Genomic DNA, 21,379 nt, shown 5'->3' with positions numbered 1-21,379 from the left:
GAGGAAGAAACTTCATGAATCAGACCAAGGATCCATCTAGTTAAGGGGTGGGCAACTACAGAGGGTGTGGGGACCAATATTGTCACCCCTTGGCTTTTCCTTTGGAAATTCCCGCTTCCCCACAAACATTATAGTTACACTTTTCAATCTAGCAACTTTATGCATAATAAATAATAAGAGTTTTCTGTGGGGCCCAACATGGTATACTGGTTTGAGTGTTGGATGGAGATTTTGAGGGACCAGGGTCCTGCTCCATTGTGGAAACGCACTTGGTAACTTTGGGCAGATCACGCTCTCAGCTTCAGAGGAAGGTGAAGACAAGCATCTTCTAAATCTTGCCAAGAAAACCCTGGGATAGAATCACCGTAAGTCAAAAACAACTTGAAGGAACACAACAACAAAAACAACATGGTGGAAATGAGAACTTTTTCCTGCATCCCTCTACCTAATAATAGGACTGTTTGTAAAGGCAGGAGGTACCAAGAGCTGGCCTGGCCTGTGGAGACTCTCAGTTTGACCCAGTGCCCACTTTGTCTCTTTTTATGCCCAATAGGCCGGGTGCCTTGGTGAACTAGTGACCTGGAAATGAAAAGCTTTGTACTGCCTTCTTTCACTGTCCCCTGCCACCCACAGAACTTCTCCCTAGAGACCAGCCCTCTTCCTTTGATAGAGTCCTCCCCCCTCTCTTTTTAATGGCCACACCTGATCCATTGGTGGCAAACAATTGGGAGAGATTAACATCACAAAGAAGGTTGTAACCCTGAAATCCTCATTTAGTCCCAGCATCATCAGCTGGGTTTCTAGGGCAACAAGCACACTTTTCCAAAACTGCCTGGGCGCGCCCCTTCTTCTTTGTCTATGAGTGCATGTCACCAAGTGACACATTTTCTCCCTTTTGGGTTACATTATTGATCACCCGGGTCTACCAAGCAGGTCTTAGCAAGTGGACAAGGGTGTTGTCCACTCACCATGTCAACAAAGAGGTGCTTAGGTGGGCTTCTGGTCTTCAGTGCTCCATGACAACACACAGAAGTAAGGAAGAAGGCAGCTGAGGCTTGCGAATCCTCCTGGCAGTTGCACCCCTGATATGCCATCAAATATGATGTCAAGTGGTTTTCTCTGCCACGTTGGGATGATTTGTCTTCTGCCGAAGTGATGAGCAGGGGGCCCTCATGCTGAAAGCCTGGCAGCTGCGACAGATGATTCCTATCTGAATCCAGCTCCTTTGCTTTGATTGATTTTCTCCCTCCCCTTCCCTGCTTCCCTGTGTGTGTGCTTTTGCTGCTGATTGTTACTGGGAAATTCAATTGTGTGTGAACTCTTGAGCGCCCTTTGTCCGTTTGTGGCTTCCTAGTCGATAGAGAGTAATTAGGGCCGTAAATAACGGGCAGCGCCTGCGAGTTCCCTGGGCTGCTGGACAGGGAGGTGAAGCTTAGCTGCCTCTTGGGTTTAGTTTCAGAGTATTAGAAGGGCACTTCTTTCAGATAGGCGGCACACTAATCCAGCTCTGATGTTCTCTCCCTTTGAGTCCTGCTGCTAAAGAGGGCAGTAGTTCAAGTGAACTGCTTATATATTAGAAGGAGGGACGGGGAGGTCCATCCCGCAGGACATGATGTCACTCTGGGTAGGCTTTAGCCTTAGCCAGCTTACAGGCTTAGTCCCCTCTACAGCCTAAGGATGGGGAAAGTTGTGTTTATTCTGGTTCTTTTTTTAGTGATAGAGGACAAAAGCTAAGTCCCACTCATAAATTTGTGACTTTAATCACATCAGCAACAGTGGGTAATGACTGCTACATCAAAAAAAGCATTTGCTTTTGACTATCTCATTTCTGAAATTACATTCCAACGACACTAGAATGAAAATGGGCCTCAATCAGTATAGATTTATCTATCTGTTTTATCTGTTTAATAAATGGCAGACTAAATTCCAAGGTCAGTACAATACCTATTCCAATTCAGTAGGTAAATGGCCTCAATGATGGGGGTGGGAGTATTAAGAAGAGTGAGACTTGCAACCTTCTGGGGATTTACCAGGGAATAGGTGCTATTGGAGTCTGAGTAGTGCAAGACAGGAGTGTAAAGAAACACTGTTAATATGTGGTTCATCATAGCCCTCTTAAAAACCACCGGCTATATTGTTGATCAGACTGTAGAACTGAAAGGATGTTCTTCATAATTGGATGGTACATATTAAACTGTTTTCAGTGTGGTTAATGCATGGATTTCTAAAAACTCCATATCGTTATTGAGGTCTTGGAAGAGCTATTCCTTCTCGTCTGTGAATGAAGGGCTGCCTCTTCTGAGTCAGAAAACAACTCTAGAAATAACATTTCTTAAGGAAAGGGAATTGAATTAAAACAGCCCAATGGGGCTGAACTTGCTTCAGACAACGGATGAATGAGATGGAATATCTTGGAAAAGGTTTTGGCTGGTTGGGTGAAGTTTGGACCTAAGCCACTTCCCTCTTTATTATAACATATTATGGTAGATTCTGTTTTCTTCTAGCTCTGCATTTTGTGTTCTGCCAACCAATAATCAGGGCCTGCTTCACTGCCAGTACATATGAGTGTCATGTTAGATGACGGTCGGAAGTCAGATGATATTTCAACTTCGATTAATGGCTGTTTCTGTAGCTGTCAGAGCAGGGATGTCCTTTGCCTCTTCCTTGCCCTGCTCATTGGCCTCTCACTCCTCACCCTTCTCCCCCATTTCCCTTTCCTCCAGCTGCCTGCTCCACTTGGTGTGTCTCCATTCAATACGGCTGTTATTTAGTGTCATTTCTCATATTGTCAGAGCATGCTCCCTCCAGCATATCTGATCAATGGCATTGATCCACAATAAAACTGGCACCGCCGTCAAGTGTCCAGAGAAGCACAGGGCAGGCAGACTTGTGGAGAAGCTTAGTTTGCTAACACAGCTGCAAGCTTTCTCAGACAAATGAACTACAGCCACACTAATAATAATTCCTTTGGCTTAGAAGTCTGTATTTGAATTCAGCTATGCAGAACTGGTTTGTTATTAAGAATAGATTTGGTGGCTTCCAGCCTATGTTTGAAAAACAGTAAATCCACATTCTGGGATTATTTTTTTTTGGAAGGGTGGCAGTAGGATGGGATTTTTAACCTCTTCCAAACCTCTATTCACCCAGTCTAACCTCTGAACAGCTTGAAGAACGAGGGAAGAACACACAGGGCAAGAGAAACAAAATGCACTCTGAGGAACAAATTCAGTTTCTGAGAAGTTGATAGGGAGTATTTACATGGTAGGTTAAAATTAGGATTCATTCAGGCTACACAGGGAGTGTTATTGTTCTGCTTTAACTACTGAGAAGCCCTGGCCCTTGAGCACTCTAAACGGAGGTCAGCTGTGACCAGCAGTGCTGTGGAATTTGAAGAGGCACAAATGGAGCGTGAAAGGGAGAAAAGTGGAAGGCACGTCAAGCCAACCACAACTGGGACTGCATTCCACCTGGAAACCGATGCCCTCACTGTGGAAGAGCATGCAGGTCAAGAATGGGACTCCACAGTCAACTACGTATCCACCGCCAAGACATTATCCATCATTCTTGGACAACGAGGGATTGCCTTAGTAAGTGTGGAATCCTGGAATCCTAGAGTTTGCCATGTAGTCTGCAAATCAATATATTTCAAAGGATGAAGCAATGAGAGTTACCAAGAAAGCTGATTTCCATAGATCCCATAATTCAAAATGCTCAGAAAGAAGAGAGATCATGGTGCATGGGCGTTTCTTAAGCAAGCAACACATGTCGAAACGCCCCCTTTGGCATTTTAAAGCATATGGGTTTGCATGTATTTTATTCCTCTGAAAAGTACCAGAAGCATTGCTGATATGCTAATTTCTGAAGCAAGGCACACTTTCTTGCAGTGAGTCTTTGGAGGTGTGAAATGGATACTTTCATTGATAATCTTGTCTCCAGTAAAATCATTTTTATCCCTAATTCAAAACACTGCTTTCACGTTGTTTCTTCATTCTGTGTTTGCCAGTATCTCTAGTGTAAACAAAGCAGCAGGCAAAGTATTTAATAACAGCCTGATTGATTTCTCATTACTAGGTCACTTCTTAACATTCCATTATCACTGAACCGATATTCATTTCTCCCATTGTGTTAAATAATAGGCAAGTCTGTAGGAAATGATTTATCGTGTTCTGCCATGTTAATTCCACATGGGCACCTTGTCTCTGAATAAGAAATCTTTTAACGTATCTCCCACTCTCATAACAAGCAATTTCTGTGTAAATCGCCAGCCAGTAATGGCTTCACTTTGTTTTGCCCTGATAGATGGGGTTGACAAGAGATGAAAAAGAAAGTGAGAATGATACTTTTCAGCATCATTGTAAAAATGAGCAGTGTGTTGCCTTTTTTGCACACATCCTGCTTTTCGGGATCCTCTTTTGTTTAAGGTGCCGTTGGCAGATGCAACTGTATTGCTACTCACCAAGCCTCTCATGTTTAATACCGCAAAAATAACTCATACGTACAAATGTTCCTCCAGATCAAGCAGAAGATCCAGAAACCCTTTAGAGCAGTGGTTCTCAACCTTCCTAATGCCATGACCCTTTAATACAATTCCTCATGTTGTGTTGACCCCCAACCATAAAATTATTTTTGTTGCTACTTCATAATTGTAATTTTGCTACTGTTATGAATCATAAGGTAAATATCTGATATGCTGGATGTATTTTCATTCACTGGACCAAATTTGGCACAAATACTCAATACACCCAAATTTAATACTGATGGGGTTGGGAGAGGATTGATTTTGTCATTTGGGAGTTGTAGTTGCTGGGATTTATAGTTCACCTAAAATCAAAGAGCATACTGAACTCCACCAATGATGGAATTGAGCCAGACTTGGCCCACAGAACTTCCATGACTAACAGAAAATACTGGACGGGTTTGTTGAGCATTGACCTTGAGTTTTGGAGTTGTAGTTCACCTACATCCAGAGAGCACTGGATGTGGATTCCAAACAATGATGGATCTGGACCAAACTTGGCACAAATACTCAATATGCCCAAATTTGAACACTGGTGGAGTTTGGGGAAAATAGACCTTGACATCTGGGAGTTGTAGTTGCTGGGATTTATAGTTCACCTACAATCAGAGAGCCCCTTGAACCCCATCAATGATAGAATTGGGCCAAACTTCCCACACAGAACCCCCCCCCCCCATGACCAACAGAAAATACTGGAGGGAATTGGGTTCCTAAGACCATCAGAAATATGTGTTTTCTGATGGTCTTTGGTGACCCCTCTGAAACCCCCATCACGACCTCCCCAGAGGTCTCAATCCCCAGGTTGAGAAACGCAAATGACTGGATCACTGGTCACTATTGCTCACTATTATATATGTATTTCTGAAAAACTTGATTTTTCCAGTTTATTGTTCTCTGCCATTGCATGGTTAGTGCTGTTTTGGTTAGATAAGCATCAGCTACTCAGAGTAGAAAGAAGCAGCATGTGTAGTGGCTTGAGCATTTGAGTACAACTCTGGAGAGCAGAGTTCAAGCAAGTCGCATCTCCCACAGTCAGTGGCAAAGGAAAAACCCCTCTGAACATGTCTTATCAAGAAAACACCATAGATCAGATATTACTCGAAGAGATATAGTAATTTCTTGAAGAGATAACAGCAGTCACCATAGGTCAGAAATTGCATCTCAGAGCTGAACATCTGCATTAGAGAGAATGGTAACAAGAAGCTGGAGACAAATGGATGTTCCTCTTAAGAGAAAGCCAACCTTGTAAATAAAATCAGGCCTGGTCTGACAAGTCTCTTTGAATGTCCCCTGTGATATGCCAAGTGGTGCTGGGTTGTAACTAGCCTGCTTTTTGTAAGAAACTGCTCTGCCTTTCCCGCATTACATACAGGAAGAAAGCTTCCATCTTTCACTATGTAACTTGGCAAAATTATTTCTCTCCTTTCAGAAGAGGGAAATGCCAACATAGCTAAAAGGTGTGCCTTGACACATTTACTGCTGCCTGTAGTTTTCAGGCAGTACATCTCCAGGTAATCAATTAATGCTCGCCTTTAATTGACTATTTAATTGCGCGTTACTAAACAAGTTGATGGGTATAAGTTCTGCTACCTGTAGCTCTCGTGACAGCAAAGAAGCAATTTGTGTTCCATCATGGAATAAGCTTTTAAGATGCTGCAGAAATCAATTTAATTCCCCAGGAAATGTGGTACCAGAGAGAGGGGGAGAATGAGAACGAATCTTCTTTTAATGTCAGGAGTGACTTGAGAAACTGCAAGTCGCTTCTGATGTGAGAGAATTGGCAGCCTTCAAGGACGTTGCCCTGGGGATGCCCGGATGTTTGATGTTTTACAATCCTTATGGGAGGCTTCTCTCATGTCCCCGCATGGGGAGCTAAAGCTGACAGAGGGAGCTCACCCACTTTCCCTGGATTCAAACTGCAGACCTGTCAGTCAGCAGTCCTGCCGGCACAAGGATTCAACCCATTGTGCCACCGGAGGCTCCAAGAGAATGAATGAACAGTAAGGGAAGCATTTTAGCACAGAAAATAGGGAGGAAATCCATTTGATTGAAATAAAGTTTTAAAGTTCTCAGCTTTCTTTCAAAGTGGACTATTGGAGGAAACAAAAATGATATTAGTCATCTCCAAGGTGCTATTGTTGATATGTTGTTGTTGTTTTGAGAGTGGGGGCATCACAGAGAATGAGATAGTCTCCTTAGGTGGTAGGCAGTGGGACATGGCATCAGGATTTTGTTCCCTCTAGTGCTCTTTTAGCTACAGTAGAGTCTCACTTATCCAACGTTCTGGATTATCCAAGCCATTTTTGTAGTCAATGATTCCAAAACATTGTGCTATTTTGGTGCTAAATTCGTAAATACAGTAATTACTACATAGCATTACTGCATACTGAACTACTTTTTCTGTCAAATTTGTTATCTAACATGATGTTTTGGTGCTTAATTTGTAAAATCATAACCTAATTTGATGTTTAATAGACTTTTCCTTAATCCCTCCTTATTATCCAACATATTCACTTATCCAACGTTCTGGCGGCCCATTTATGTTGGATAAGTGAGACTCTACTGTACTTTCAGGCATAATATTGGACATTGTGCCATTGCTAGTGATGAAGATAGATTCAACTGACACTTAGATTGGCTTTTAAATGGGGCATAGAAGGGGTGACATTTTGGTCTTCAGCTAAAGTAGCCAAATAGTTTGGATGAGCTTTGTTTGTGAACCGCTTTGAGTCTCCTTGTGGAGAGAGAAAGTGGGGTATAAATAAACATCATCATAATAACTCTTTGTATAGTTGACTAGAAGGAGATGACAAAGCCTAGAGGTGATGGTACTCTTGGTCTGTGAGCTTGTTAAGAGAAATGATTTTATTTATTTACTTCATTTTTATCCTACCCTTGTCTCAACCCTGGAGGGGACTCAGAGCAGCTTATGAGGCACCAACATTGAAAAAGATGCAGATGACAGTTAGGGTTGGCACAAGGCCTCTTCATGCAGTCGGTCTTGCTATAGATAAGAATAAGTGAGAGGAAAATGAAAAAAAACTGAAAGCAAGCTGAAGAAAATTCTCATTTAAGAAGGCTGGGAAGGAGTTTTCCTTGGGCTTTGATCAATGTCTGCATGTTCACAACTGTGTTTTGACATGTTCAGAGATTGCCTCATGCAAACACAATACTCATACTTGTGGTGTTTTCGACATGAGCAATGTAATGTGGAAGCAGCAAGCTCCCATGACAAAGAAATAAATAAGGGAATGAGCCCCATTGTTAGTCACTGGGGACTTGTATGGGGGAATTGCAAACCTGCAGTTGTGGTCATGTCATGCTTATAGGCTTCTAAGAGGTGACTGGCTTGCTGCAGTTTTAGCAGACTGCAAAGCCAGAGAACTTTTTAGTTTAAGCCAGTAGTTCTCAACCTGTGGGCCGCAAGAACAAAACTCTGGTCCGCAAACCTCCTTCCTCTTTATTTATTTATTTCTAGCTGTAAACAGAAGGTCAGCTCCTGCCTTCTCCTCCTTTTTGCCTCGTGCTAATTTGTATTGTATTTTGAAATGGTCATATGAATGGTCAAATAAATAAATTATTATTAATTAATTAATTAATTAATTTTATTGTATTTCCGCTCCTTTCCACAGAGCTGACTATTGCATTGGATAGACCACATCAACTCTAGATTATTAAATATGGTTTTCTGTGGGCGAGCAGATGTCGACTACTGGATGGCATATGTTCTGTATCAGAAATTAGAGCTGATGTGGTCTATCCAAGGCAATTTTCTGAATCAGCACCCCAAATAACCAAATTTTTGGAGGAAGAATGGGGGGATAATCAACAATCTATATACATAAAAGGGTAATGAAATTTCAGCCTAGGACAAAACAACAAAACTACACATCCCATAAACACTAAACTTGGCAGCACAACCTCTCATCCATGCATCTACATTCATACAACAAAAATAAAAGAAAAATAAAGTCCTAATTAGAGGACTTGTTTTTATCCAATTGCTGCCAGTTAGAAGGTTAAGCTCCACCCACTTGGTCTCCTAGCAACCCACTCAGCCCAGGGGACAGGCAGAGTTAGGCCTCACAAATGAGAGTAGATGAATAGCTACTGCTCCGGCGGGAAGGTAACGGCACTCCATGCAGTCATGCCACATGACCTTGGAGGAGTCTACGGACAATGCCAGCTCTTCATCTTAGAAATGGAGATGAGCACCAACCCCCAGAGTCAGACACGACTGGATTTAATGTCAGGGGAAAACCTTGACCCTTTACCTTAACTACCACCAGTTCCTCAATACTTTATTTCCCATACCACCATATTTTGCCACAGCAACGCATGGCCGGGCACAGCTAGCAAATAACTATATTTATTCAAGCACCAGTCTAGAACTTTTAGTGAAAACAAATTGTATACCTTAATTCTTATCAAAAAAGGAAGCATCCCCTTTTCTGAGTAGCATAGTCAAAGATTAAAGCTTAGTTGGTCTTAGAAAAATGTTTAAAAAGCACAAACGCATTCTACTCTCACTGTTGCGGCTGTGCTTCTGGACTTCTTGTATGCCTGGGTGGAAAAATGCAATAGATGTCGCTGGCCTCTCTGCAAAATCACCCTCACCTTATATTTGGGTCATATCACCATCTGTTGTTTTGATCCCTAAACCCACCCTTGGCTTTCACATGAGGTCAATTCATACACAAGTATCTACAGTAATTAATAACAAAGCAGATAAGTATTATAACAACCTGACAGATTTTAAAAAATATGTTAATGATCTTTATATGCATTTCCGCACCCTTTAAAAGCTGTTTTAACTTTCTTCTATTATTTATTTATTTATTTATTTATTTATTTATTATTTACAGTATTTATATTCCGCCCTTCTCACCCCGAAGGGGACTCAGGACGGATTACAATGAACACATATATGGCAAACATTCAATGCCAACAGACAAACAATATATATATAGACAGACAAAGAGGCATTTAACATTTTTTTTCCAGCTTCACGATTCCGGCCAAAGGGGGAGGTGTTGCTTCACTGTCCACTAGTGGCTGTACTTCCTCATTCCTTTCCTCGTCTTTTGCTGGCAGTTTTATGATGTTGTAAATTAGTTAAATTAGCCTCCCGCATAAAGCGTACCTAAATTTCCCTACTTGACAGATGCAACTGTCTTTCGGGGCTGCATAGGTCAACAGTAAGCCAGGCTATTTAATGGTCGGGGGCTTAACCCGACCCGGGCTTCGAACTCATGACCTCTCGGTCAGTAGTGATTTATTGCAGCTGGTTACTAGCCAGCTGCGCCACAGCCCGGCCCTATACATCTGAATCCCAATTGACACCTGTGATAATTGCCTGTATTTCTGTATAATTAGTTGTAATTCATTGCAATTATTTATACACCCAATTTATATTGTCTTTTGTCCTGTCTTGCCTAAAGTGACATCTGACCGTATTCCACCAATCATCCGCCGTGGACCAACCAATCAAACACTTGCGGTAGATTCTACAGCCCAGCTCCAATGTCATGTGAATGGGAATCCTCTGCCCAGCATTCAGTGGCTGAAAGATGGCGAACGGATTGTGGGCAGTGACCCAAGAATTAGTCTTTTGGACAATGGAACGCTACAGATTATGAATCTACAGGTACATTGCTCACCCTCCATTACTGTCAGATGAAATATCTCATATTTTGTTAGTTCTTTTAATCTTTTACAGACATGTCCTTTCTGTGTATGTAAAAAAGGCTGAATGGAAGGAATGCTTCTGTATTCTTTGTATTGCATTTCTTACTAAGGGAATCATTTGGCTTAATGATATGTAGTCACATACCTGGCATGGAAATGAATGAAAGAGGCCATCATTCATACACACACAAACACACACACACACACATATATAGATCTGGATCACCAAAACTGAAGCAGTATGGATTGGCTCATGACTTTTTGCTACCTGAAGCAATATATATATATTGCTTTGGGCGGCAAAGTGTCATGAGCCAATCCATACTGCTTCAGTTTTGGCCATCCAGATCTCTTTTTTGTCAACAACTCCTACCATCCCTAGCTAACAGTGAAGGATTATGGAGTAAATAATCCAAGGTGATACTTCTGACAAAACTCCTACAAACATGAGGAGATGAATGGGGTTTTTATGACCTTTTCTTTTATCCTGCTGTCATGATTTTACCTGTATAATTCGTGATTGAATCTGCTTTTATTTGATTGTTATACTGTTATTGTTATTGTTATTGTTTTGCTTTATATTTTAACTTGTTCATACCTTGTTTTCTTCTGGGCTTGGCCCTATGTTAGCCACCCTAAGTCCCTTCGGGGAGATGGTGGCGGGATACAAAAATAAGCAATAAATAATAATAATAATAATAATAATAATAATAATAATAATAATAATAATAATAATACAGTCCTAGACACTTAAGAAGTGTTCGACTTGTGATTTTGTGATATGAAATCCAGCATATCTATCTTGTTTGCTGTGTCATACAATTATTATTATTATTATTATTATTATTATTATTATTATTATTATTATTATTATTGGGAAGAATGGTGTCTGACATTCATGAGCCATTTCTTTTTAACTTGCTCCCTCTGCCTCTAAGATATATCACATTAAGAAAAGAGACCCCAGCAAGAGTTAAATCCATCACCGTGATTTTAGAAGCATCACCATGCATCATTTCATCACAAAATGTCACCGGTGATGCTAAACACATTGTGTGTGGCAGGAGAATGGAGCGTTATCATAGGCAATGGGGAAGGATGGCCTGTGCGGATTCCCCACTGATCCATCCTAAAGCGCATCTCTTGTCATCTTCACAATAGGACAGTTCTCATAACCAACTTTTGCTCAGTTAGACAGACCCCCCTTCATCCCATGGAGTTTAACACGTTGAACCATTTTTATCAATGCTCTAACATATCTGCAGGCTATGACTCAATACATTTTGTTAAATTCAGCCTTTCTAGTGTGCAAGCAGAAAGCAAATGAATTCCACAATGTTGTTAGGAGCTGAATGGCTTGTTTTCGTGATTGCAAAATTGCTAAGTAATGCATTTATTTGATAAAAGGAACGCCTGTAATTGCCTGGTTCAGAACGTGAATAGAAATACTCCTGAAAGCCAAGTCAGAGAGTGGACCCAGAAGCGACTGTGTATTTATTAAGAAATTAATGCTGTTAACAGGCAATATGCAATTTCTTTGGTTCAGTGGCAAAAAGCAGCTGAATGCAATTTTCCTGCTCTTAACAAAGTGACTATCAATAAACAAAAAGCCAAGCCAGCCAAATCAGTCCCTCTGCAACACAGCTGGGTCTGAAAAGCCACTTTGCCGCTCATTCCATTACAGGCAGCGTTATACATACATAACTTGCCGCCGAAAACTCGGTCATAATTAGCTCTCTTTATGGGAAGCTGTCAAAGTCGCAGCTCACTTTGTCGGTTTCTTTACCAATGATCTTTCAGCCTCCTTTCAGAGATGTAGCGATGCATCCATGTCTTATTGTGGTGCCAGTTAAGAAATAAACCTGTTGTTTAATTGCTTGCTGCAGATTAATTGTTTATTTATCTCAGTTCTGTCGTGTCCTCTTCCTACACATGGGGCTCACTATTAAATAGCAAACCGAATTAAAACAAAATGAATAAAAACATAACAGAATGTAAAGGTAGCATTTACACAGATCTATCAATTGATCTCACTCTGTCTATCTATCTATCTATATATACAGTAGAGTCTCATTAATCCAAGCCTCGCTTATCCAAGCCTCTGGATTATCCAAGCCATTTTTGTAGTCAATGTTTTCAATATATCGTGATATTTTGGTGCTAAATTCATAAATACAGTAATTACAGCATAACATTACTGCATACTGAACTACTTTTTCTGTCAAATTTGTTGCATAACATGATGTTTTGGTGCTTAATTTGTAAAACCATAACCTAATTTGATGTTTAATAGGCTTTTCCTTAATCCCTCCTTATTATCCAAGATATTCGCTTATCCAAGCTTCTGCCGGCCCGTTTAGCTTGGATAAGTGAGACTCTACTGTGTGTGTGTGTGTGTGTGTGTATATATATATATATATACACACACACACATACTAGCTGTGCCCGGCCATGCGTTGCTGTGGCAAAGTGGTGGTGGTATTGGTTAAAAATTGTTGTGTAATTTTTATTTGACGTTATTTGTATTTTTTAATTAATTTTATTGTAAGTTATCTTTTTATTTATTATATTTTATTATTTTCTTGTATAATTTTTAGGGTTTTTTTGTTATTATGGTATTTTATTGTATTAATTTTTTAGTGTTTTTAATTGTTTTTTAGTGTTTTTTATTATTTTTATTGGGTTGCTAGGAGACCAAATTGGAGGAGCTTAGCCTTCTAACTGGCAGCAATTGGATAAAAGCAATTATTCCTTTCTCTCTAATTAGGACTTTATTTTTCTTTTCTTTTTGTTGTATCAACCTAGAGGCATGGATGATGGGTTGTGTTGTCAAATTTCAAGGTTGAGGGGGCCTGTAGTTTTGTTGTTTTGTGGGTCGCCGTGATGCCATCACTCTTTTATATACATATATACACACACACACACACACACACACACACACACACACACACATACACATTCATTTTCTTCTGCTATATATATGTATGTGTGCTTTATATCATACCTTTCTTCCAAATGGGACCCAAAGTGGCTCACTCACGAGATAGAACAAGATACATGAATTTCCCACTGTTTCAGTGAACACTTCCTAAACATCTTCGCACAATCTTGCCCACAATAAGGTTATTTATGTATATTTATAATATAGTAGGGAAGGTGGGGTGTTTGTGTGTGTCTTAAAGATGCATGGAGATGTGGTGGTCCTTGTTCCAGTGGGAAATCAGAGCTGTAAGCAACACTGCTGTTATAAAGGCATTGCCGTAGATGTGATACATACATCACCATGTAATTGCTAGATCACCAAGAAAACCATTACGGCGCACGAAAAAGACAAATACGAGACCCATAGAATTGGCCTTCATACTGTTAACACACTGCACTGAAACCTGATTCTGCCACAGAAGCATATGTCAAGGAGCCATTTTTCGCATTGTTTTGTGATTCCTTTAAAAGCAACATTTTATTATGACACTAGCTGTGCCCGGCCACGCGTTGCTGTGGCGTTGTCTGATGGTGTTGGTGAAAAATTGTTGAGGTAGTGGTGGCATTCCTTTTACCATGCAGGAGGATACAATCCAAGCACTCCTGACAGATGGCCATCCAGCCTCTACATAATAATGATGATGAAGATGATGATGATGATGATGATGATGATAATAATAATAATAGAAGCATAGAATCCAAGAGTTTGCAGAGACCCCTAAGGGCCATCCAGCCCAACCCTTTCTACTATGCAGCAGGACACAATCCAAGCATTCACAACACATGGACAACGTATAAAAACTATACACTACTACACGGGGACATAGACCCCCCCTCTACCCTCACTACTTACACAGTACACAAACAACCAAATGCATACTAAACATAAAGACAACCATACAACAGACATTGAATACCATCACTACCTCAACAAGTTCTCACCAACACCACAGACAATGCCACAGCAACGCGTGGCCAGGCACAGCTAGTAAGATTATAAATGTGTAATATAGCTGTGTGGAAGGGCCTTGAGTCTACACTGCCATATAATCTAGTTAAAATCAGATAATCTGTATCTTATAGGCAGTGTGGAAGAGGCCTGAGGCCTAAGTCTGCCTGTCCCCTGGGCTGAGTGGGTTGCTAGGAGACCAAGTGGGCGGAGCTTAGCCATCTAACTGGCAGCAATTGGATAAAAACAATTATTCCTTTCCCTCTAATTAGGACTTTATTTTTCTTTTCTTTTTGTTGTATCAACCTAGAGCTGTGAATGATGGATTGTGTTGTCAAATTTCGAGGTTGGGGGGCTTGTTGTTTTGTCCGGTGCCCTGATTCCATCACTCTTTTATATATATAGATAGGCATTAATAGACTAGAATCCATGACAAAGTTGGCCTTAATCCATGAAAACGAATGCCATAATTAATCTGTTACTGTTTCTGCTATCGTTCAAACTCTTGTTTGTTTTGCTTGAATGCACCTGCTTTGGAATGCAGTCTTCTAAGATAATAACTGGAATGGGGGAAGGCATGGCAGGGAGGACTGTGCATTGCTGCAGATCTCAAAAGAATTGCAAGTTTTCCTAGGAGACGTTGGGTGCATCTACACCAAGCATAGGCAAACTTTGTCCCTCCAGGTGTTTTGGACTCCAACTCCCACAATTCCTAACAGCCGGTAGGCTGTTAGGAATTGTGGGAGTTGAAGTCCAAAACACCTGGAGGGACGAAGTTTGCTCTTGCCTGATCTACACTGTAGAATTAATGCAATTCAACACTATGGTTCAATGCTATGAAATTATGGGAGTTGTAGTTTGAGGAGGCACCAGAGAGACTGAAGGCAATGTAAAACTACATCTCCCCCAATTCCATAGCATTGAGTCATGGTATCAAACTGCACTAATTCTACAGTGTTGATACACTCCTGATAAGTGAATGAACAATAAGGAGACCAGGACATTAATCTTCACCTGCTTGAGTGCATTCATGGTAAATTCCTGCAGATATGTTATAATGGCGTGTATTCAGTTGCTCCCAGATGCGTCTCTGCACTTCCACATGCTCCTCTTTTGACCCTAGGTTTACAACTTGATGTAAAGTCATGGCTCAGGGGGTTCCAGTTGCTTTCTCTGCCCAAAGCCATATTCTTCTACAAAGACATTTCTGTGAACTCTTGGGTCAAACTAGATCTGGTGTTACTGCTTTCAATTAATCTTATCCATACAACACATGTATTGTGTCACTGAGTGATGGTCCTTTCTCAGCTCTGGGAATCTTGCTCATTGCATGGTACAAAATTAAATCCTACTCCAAGGTATACAGAATGCAGAAATCCAGACTTATGGACCTGAGATCCATCACAAGGCAGAATATCTCAGGTGGAGCCTCGAAACTCAGTGTGTGGATATCACAGTCCCAACCTGGATGTGTCCGACTTGCCCTTTTGCTGCACTGGCGTCGCATCCAGCAACGGGGTAACGTGGAGGTTATTCATGAATTACTTATCAAAACACGGGGCTCATGCTAAACATTTGTTTAAAAATTGATGCTAGCAGTCAGCAGGGAGTGAAATATTTCACGTTAGTTTTGTGCCTTCATTGTGTCAGAGTCAGGAGGTTAATGCATCTGCAGGGTCCCAGTGCGCCTAATAGCATCGTTTTATAGCAGTTGTGGCTCTCTGCCCAGGAAAAAATTAGAGCTGTCAGGTGGATTGGAGGACTAACATGAGTTAATGGTCCCTTGGGACTGGCCGCCTCATCAGGCCAGTCTAGATTCATGGGGAAACTGGGCCAGCAGCCCTCCCTGAGTCGCATCTCAGAAGCCCACCTGGTGGGGACATTAAAGCAATCCTCTCACTTCCCTTCTGCCGCCCCATAGCACGACTGTTGCCATAATGAGCCTCATACCATTTTCCAATCCCCTTTCAACACCTTTGCACAAAAGGTTCAAGAGGAACCATTGCTTAATTACGGAAGGTGGTCAACCTAAGACCCCAGAGCTTGGAAAAGTTGCTTTTCTGAACTACAGCTCTATAAATCCTTCTGCCTACTAGTCATACGCAGAGGTTAAGTCCAAAAGGTAGCTTTCCCAAACTTAGCCTCCCTCTTTGGAATCTCTAGAGCAGTGGATCCCAACCTTTGGGCATCCAGGTGTTTTGGACTCCCAGAAGTCCCATCCAGCTTACCAGCTGTTAGGAACCAAAACACCTGGAGGCCCAAATGTTGGGAACCACTGCTCTAGAGGATCAGGTAGTGGGTAGAAGAGGAAGCAGTTCTGGAGAGCTGCTGCCATGGGGCCACATTTGGGACCTGCTATGGGCCAGTGTAGGAGAGATCTTTTTTCAGAAACAGGTGGTAGAATAGTATGTTGCCTCCTGGGCCTAAAAAGACCTAGAGTGGTTTCAAATATATGGCAAAAATGCCACTTCAAAAGCATGGGGGTTAAAGTTGATTAGATGATGATGATGATGATGATGATGATGATGATGATGATGATGATTCAAAGGACAGAAGACTTTGGGATGGGCCTCCAAAGTCGCCCCTGAAGAATAATCCAGATAATGCAGCACAGAATTCTTTAGCAATAGATCCATTACAGAAACATTTCAGGACTAGAGTCTGTGCCATCAAAGATAGGAAAATAATGCTTCGTTACCAGGTATTAGAACTCAAGAAAGGTACTTCTTAGGACTACAAGTCCCAGAATCCCTTCAGCCAAGGTGGTCAGTTATACTTTAAAAATATAGCTTTTCCAATTAGATGATAGGTAAGAACAGCTGAGAAGCTGTAGCCAGTCAATCCTAGGTTAGATGGATTGTATGTCTTCTAGGAGCATTGCAATGAAAACAGTACAGAGATGAATGCAGCCGTTGCCTGTTGACTTGCTTTGAACCACACCACTCATTTTTCCCAGGGATCCAGGAAAAAATTCCCTTAAGCCAGCTGCTCTTTCTTTGTGATTGTCTTTCTTCCTCACAAGAAGATCTGTAGAACATCGAGTTTTAGAGACAAGAATGGGAGAAACTCCCAGAGTTTACTTCGAGAGTTGCAACAAGTCATGGGTGGAGAAGAATAACATGCTCCTTTCTTGAATGTTTCAGATTTCAGACTCTGGCTTGTACGTTTGCATCGCTACAAGTTCCACGGGCGAGACAAGATGGAGTGGATTTCTGGCAGTGCAAGGTTGGTCATGTCAAATGATGGACAGGCATTGAAATGTTGGGAGAGCACTCTTCTTACTCCAAGAGTGTCATTTTATTTGGCCTCGCCTTCTTGGGTGTGCTTGCTTTATTCTTTTGCAGGGTGACTTTTGAAACAGATGCAAAGCAGCTAAATAGAGCTTGTGACGTGTTTGTTTCATTAGTTCTGAAACATATGCATGGAGGACCAAAGTAATATATCTGCGTTCATGGCATGAGCAGTGCCATGGACAACGCCCACTCTCCCATGACTACTAGGATCTGAATCATGTTCAGCTTTCCTTTTCTGAGACTTTTTTCATGGAGAATAAAGGCAAAGATCCTTTTACAAGGTTAACATCTTTTTTGACACTCAGTCTTGTGTTTTGGAGCCAAGAGTTGGCATCGCCCCATTTCAGTGAACATCTCTGCATTCCAGAGGAGAAGGCCGGCTTGCATCCTTATATAAGAATGGCTCATTTTAAAAGCAACAAACTGTCCTCTGAGTTCTTGCCAGCAAATACATTCTTTGCTGCAAAACCAAACCAAGCAATTTTAAAAAATGTAAAAGGGGAAAAAAATACCACAAAGAAAAACTGATGGTGAGCCAGATTTCCTGAAATCTGTGTGGTGGTTTAAGAAGCAAAGGGTTTTTTTCCTACCATATTGGCATTGGAAAAGTCATAGCTAGGGTGTGGAAAAGTAAATTATGGGATCTAAAGCCCTTGTATCCCTGGGCCATTTTGGCTAGAGTTTTCTGGCAGTTTTAATCCAGAAAAGTAAGATGGTAAAAAAGCAAATCTGCTAGGTTCCCTGTTCTTATCCAAAACTTTGGAGCTCTTGCCCATTTATAAACCTGCTAATTGCAAAACCAATGTGAGCAGCTCTTAGGGTTGACTCTGTTCCCAAGACTAATTCCAGAGTCTCGTCTCTTGGCAGGTTAACAGGCCTAGGCAGAAATAAAGGCGCAGACCTTCCTTAACCCTGCCCTGCGGCAGCTGGTTGATTTGGCTTAGCGGAAGGAAGGCTAGCATGAAGGAAGCGCTGCTTGATGAGCTAAGCCTTCCTGCCTTTTCCAGTCAAAGGAAAGGCCAAAAGGGATTAAAAACAAACACAGAAACTCCTCTTGGGCATATTGCTGTTTTTAGCACAATAGCTTGACCTCTTATTAGGAAGTTAGGTCTTTGCAAACGAAATTACAGTTGTGCAAAGTTGAATTGCATCACTGTGCAACGTTTGCATTTTTGAGAGGGGTCAGAAATATAGCTATGCCATTGGGACTACTGCACAAGGAGTACCAGCAGCATGGCTATTAGACATTGGTCCCAATGCATAACACAGTCCCCAACCAAAAAAAGTCTTGGTGTCTTTGTTTTTGGGCCTGTTCCTGGATTATTTGGGGTACTAATTCAGAAAATTGTATTGGCTATTTTATTTATTTATTTACAGTATTTATATTCCACCCTTCTCACCCCGAAGGGGACTCAGGGCAGATCACATTACCCATATAAGGAAAACATTCAATGCCTTAACATAGAACAAAGACAGAGACAAACGCAGGCTCCGAGCTGGCCTCGAACTCATGACCTCTTGGTCAGAGTGATTTTTTGCAGCTGGCTAGACCACTTCAGCTCAAGTTTCTTAGATACAGTTATCTTTATTTTCTGTGGGTGAGCAGGTGGTGACTGGTAGATGGCATATGTTCTGTCAAAAACTAGTACCAATGGGGAAAACTGGTGCCATTTTTGAAATCAGTAGGTCAAATATACCCAGAAACAGGGTTAACATTTGAGGCACCAAAATGTGTGTTGTTCAGTGACTCTATCCCAATGCAGAATGTGTCTCTATGCACAACAGAGCATCTTTCACAGTGTCACTTTGTGCATCCATTGCTTGTAAATGTTTGTTTGTAGATGTAAAGGACATAGGCTAAGGTGGATGACATGTAGGTGCTTCTTAACATTAGTTTTCCCAGGCTATACTGGCTAGAGGTCAGATGAGAGTTTCCTGTCTATAGCATCTGGAGAGCTACACTTCATCCACTCCGATGTAGGCAAAGCACATGGATGTTTATTTTGGGAGAGCAGAGAGGAAACCATGTAAAATCGAGTTCCTCCTTCATCTAGTATAAAGCTTTCCATGACTGATTTGATCCATACTTCTCGAGGTTCACTGTTGTTCTCATGTTCTTGTCCCAAACATTTTTCTCTCTCTAGAAAATGGGGGTGATCTCCAAATACAGCTTCCAGAGTCAAACCTTCTCCCTGGACCCCCCTCTGCACCTTTGGTCACGGATGTCACCAAAAATAGTGTGGCTTTGATATGGAAGCCAAGCCCTGTGAGTGGGGGTGCTCCTGTCAGTTCCTACATAATTGAAGCTTTCAGGTAAGTTGTATTTTCAGAGGTAAATCAAAAAGATGATGGGAAAGAGTTTAATCCAGCTTAATCCAGGTATAGATAATGAACGGCCCTAGGGTATACATGAGGCTAACTCTTCCCTTTTGTTCAGTAGTGTCTCAGCAAAAACAAGGCAGCCTACAGAGAAGTAATATTTTGAGATATATTTGGGGTTTGAAGTTTCAGAGCTATAATTGTGTTGTTAAGACAATGCATTCAATCAACCAAATCAGGAGAAACTGTGTGCCTGTCCACCTCACCTCATAACTGTTGTATTTTATTTATACAGGCAGTCCCCAAGTTATGAAGAAGATTATATCTTCTATCTATATAAAAGGGTAATGAAACTTCGGCCTAGGACAAAACAACAAAACTGCACATCCCAGAAACACTAAACTTGGCACAACCCCTCATCCATGCCTCTACGTTCATACAACAAAAAGAAAAGAAAAATAAAGTCCTAATTAGAGGGAGAGGAATAATTGTTTTTATCCAATTGCTGCCAGTTAGAAGGCTAAGCTCCGCCCACTTGGTCTCCTAGCAACCCACTCAGCCCGGGGGACAGGCAGAGTTAGGCCTCACTTAGGCCTATAAAATACAGATTATCTGATTTTAACTGGGTTATATGGCAGTGTAGACTCAAGGCCCTTCCACACAGATATATAACCCATTTATAAAGCACTTAATGTCAGGGGAAAACCTTTACCCTTTACCTTAACTACCACCAATTCCTCAATATTTTATTTCCTATACTACCATGCTTCGCCACAGCAACGCGTGGCTGGGCACAGCTAGTGTGTGTGTGTGTGTGTGTGTGTGTATGTATATATATATATATATATAATTTAGCTTTGGATAGCATAGGAAAGGGGTTAACACTCTTGTGGTGTTTGCTTTGCTATCTGTGGCCCTGTTGAGAAGATTTCACCTCACTATCTGTTCCTGTGTCAATTGTATTTTGAAAAAACTGGCTTTTTGTGGAAACAAGGATTGGTAAGAAAGCTTCAGTGGACACAACTTTTCACCATGATAAGTCTTGCAGGAGTGAATTTCCCTTCTGAGGGGTAGATTTTTCTCACTTCCTGTTGTCTCACCCCGTTCCTAACTGTGAGTCATTTGTAAGACAGATGTTTGCAACTCAGGGATTGCCTGTACACTCTCATTCCCCGAGGTTGGTAAATATACAGTCTTTCATTCCCATCATCCCTAGCTAATTTAGCCAGTGCTGAGAGATCCTGGGAGTTATAGGTTCCTCGGGTCTGAAAAAGTCAATTTTCCAAGTTCTGATAATAAGGCTGTTTTCATTAGTGAGTGGAGTTTACCAGTCCCTAGAGCAGAGTTGGAGAACATCCATCCCACAACCCAACCCAGTAAGTCTGTCAGCATGACCATATCTGCAGTTGCTCCAAAATTTGCAGAAATAGAAGAGGTATAATATTAGGCTGGACCCCAAAGACTTTAGGCTACAGCCAGTAGTATCTCTGGGCAAGATATGCACTATATGGCACATTTTGAAAGTAACTATCACACGCTACCAGAATGTCTTGATGTTTTCCCTTCTACCTGGTTGGATTTTTGGCCCTTTGAATATTCTTGCCATATGTTAGGGAAGAGGTGGAGAAACCT

At 41.4% G+C, this 21,379-nt stretch overlaps 1 protein-coding gene across 3 annotated transcripts in view; it reads left to right on the top strand.

The window, feature by feature from the left end:
* The window catches only part of robo3 (roundabout guidance receptor 3), a 232,753-nt gene that overhangs the window by 195,520 nt on the left and 15,854 nt on the right, over nt 1–21,379 (top strand). For all 3 annotated transcript variants that reach the window (XM_062961269.1, XM_062961268.1, XM_008119088.3), the window contains exons 9-11: nt 9,958–10,163; nt 17,279–17,360; nt 19,573–19,741. In XM_062961269.1, the coding sequence (XP_062817339.1) occupies nt 9,958–10,163; nt 17,279–17,360; nt 19,573–19,741 (457 nt within the window). The remainder of the gene's footprint in view (nt 1–9,957; nt 10,164–17,278; nt 17,361–19,572; nt 19,742–21,379) is intronic.

This window comes from Anolis carolinensis, unplaced genomic scaffold, assembly GCF_035594765.1.
Source record: "Anolis carolinensis isolate JA03-04 unplaced genomic scaffold, rAnoCar3.1.pri scaffold_8, whole genome shotgun sequence".
NCBI lineage: Eukaryota > Metazoa > Chordata > Lepidosauria > Squamata > Dactyloidae > Anolis > Anolis carolinensis.
Note: the sequence above shows the minus strand (reverse complement) of the source record. Positions and strands in the feature narration are given on the sequence as shown.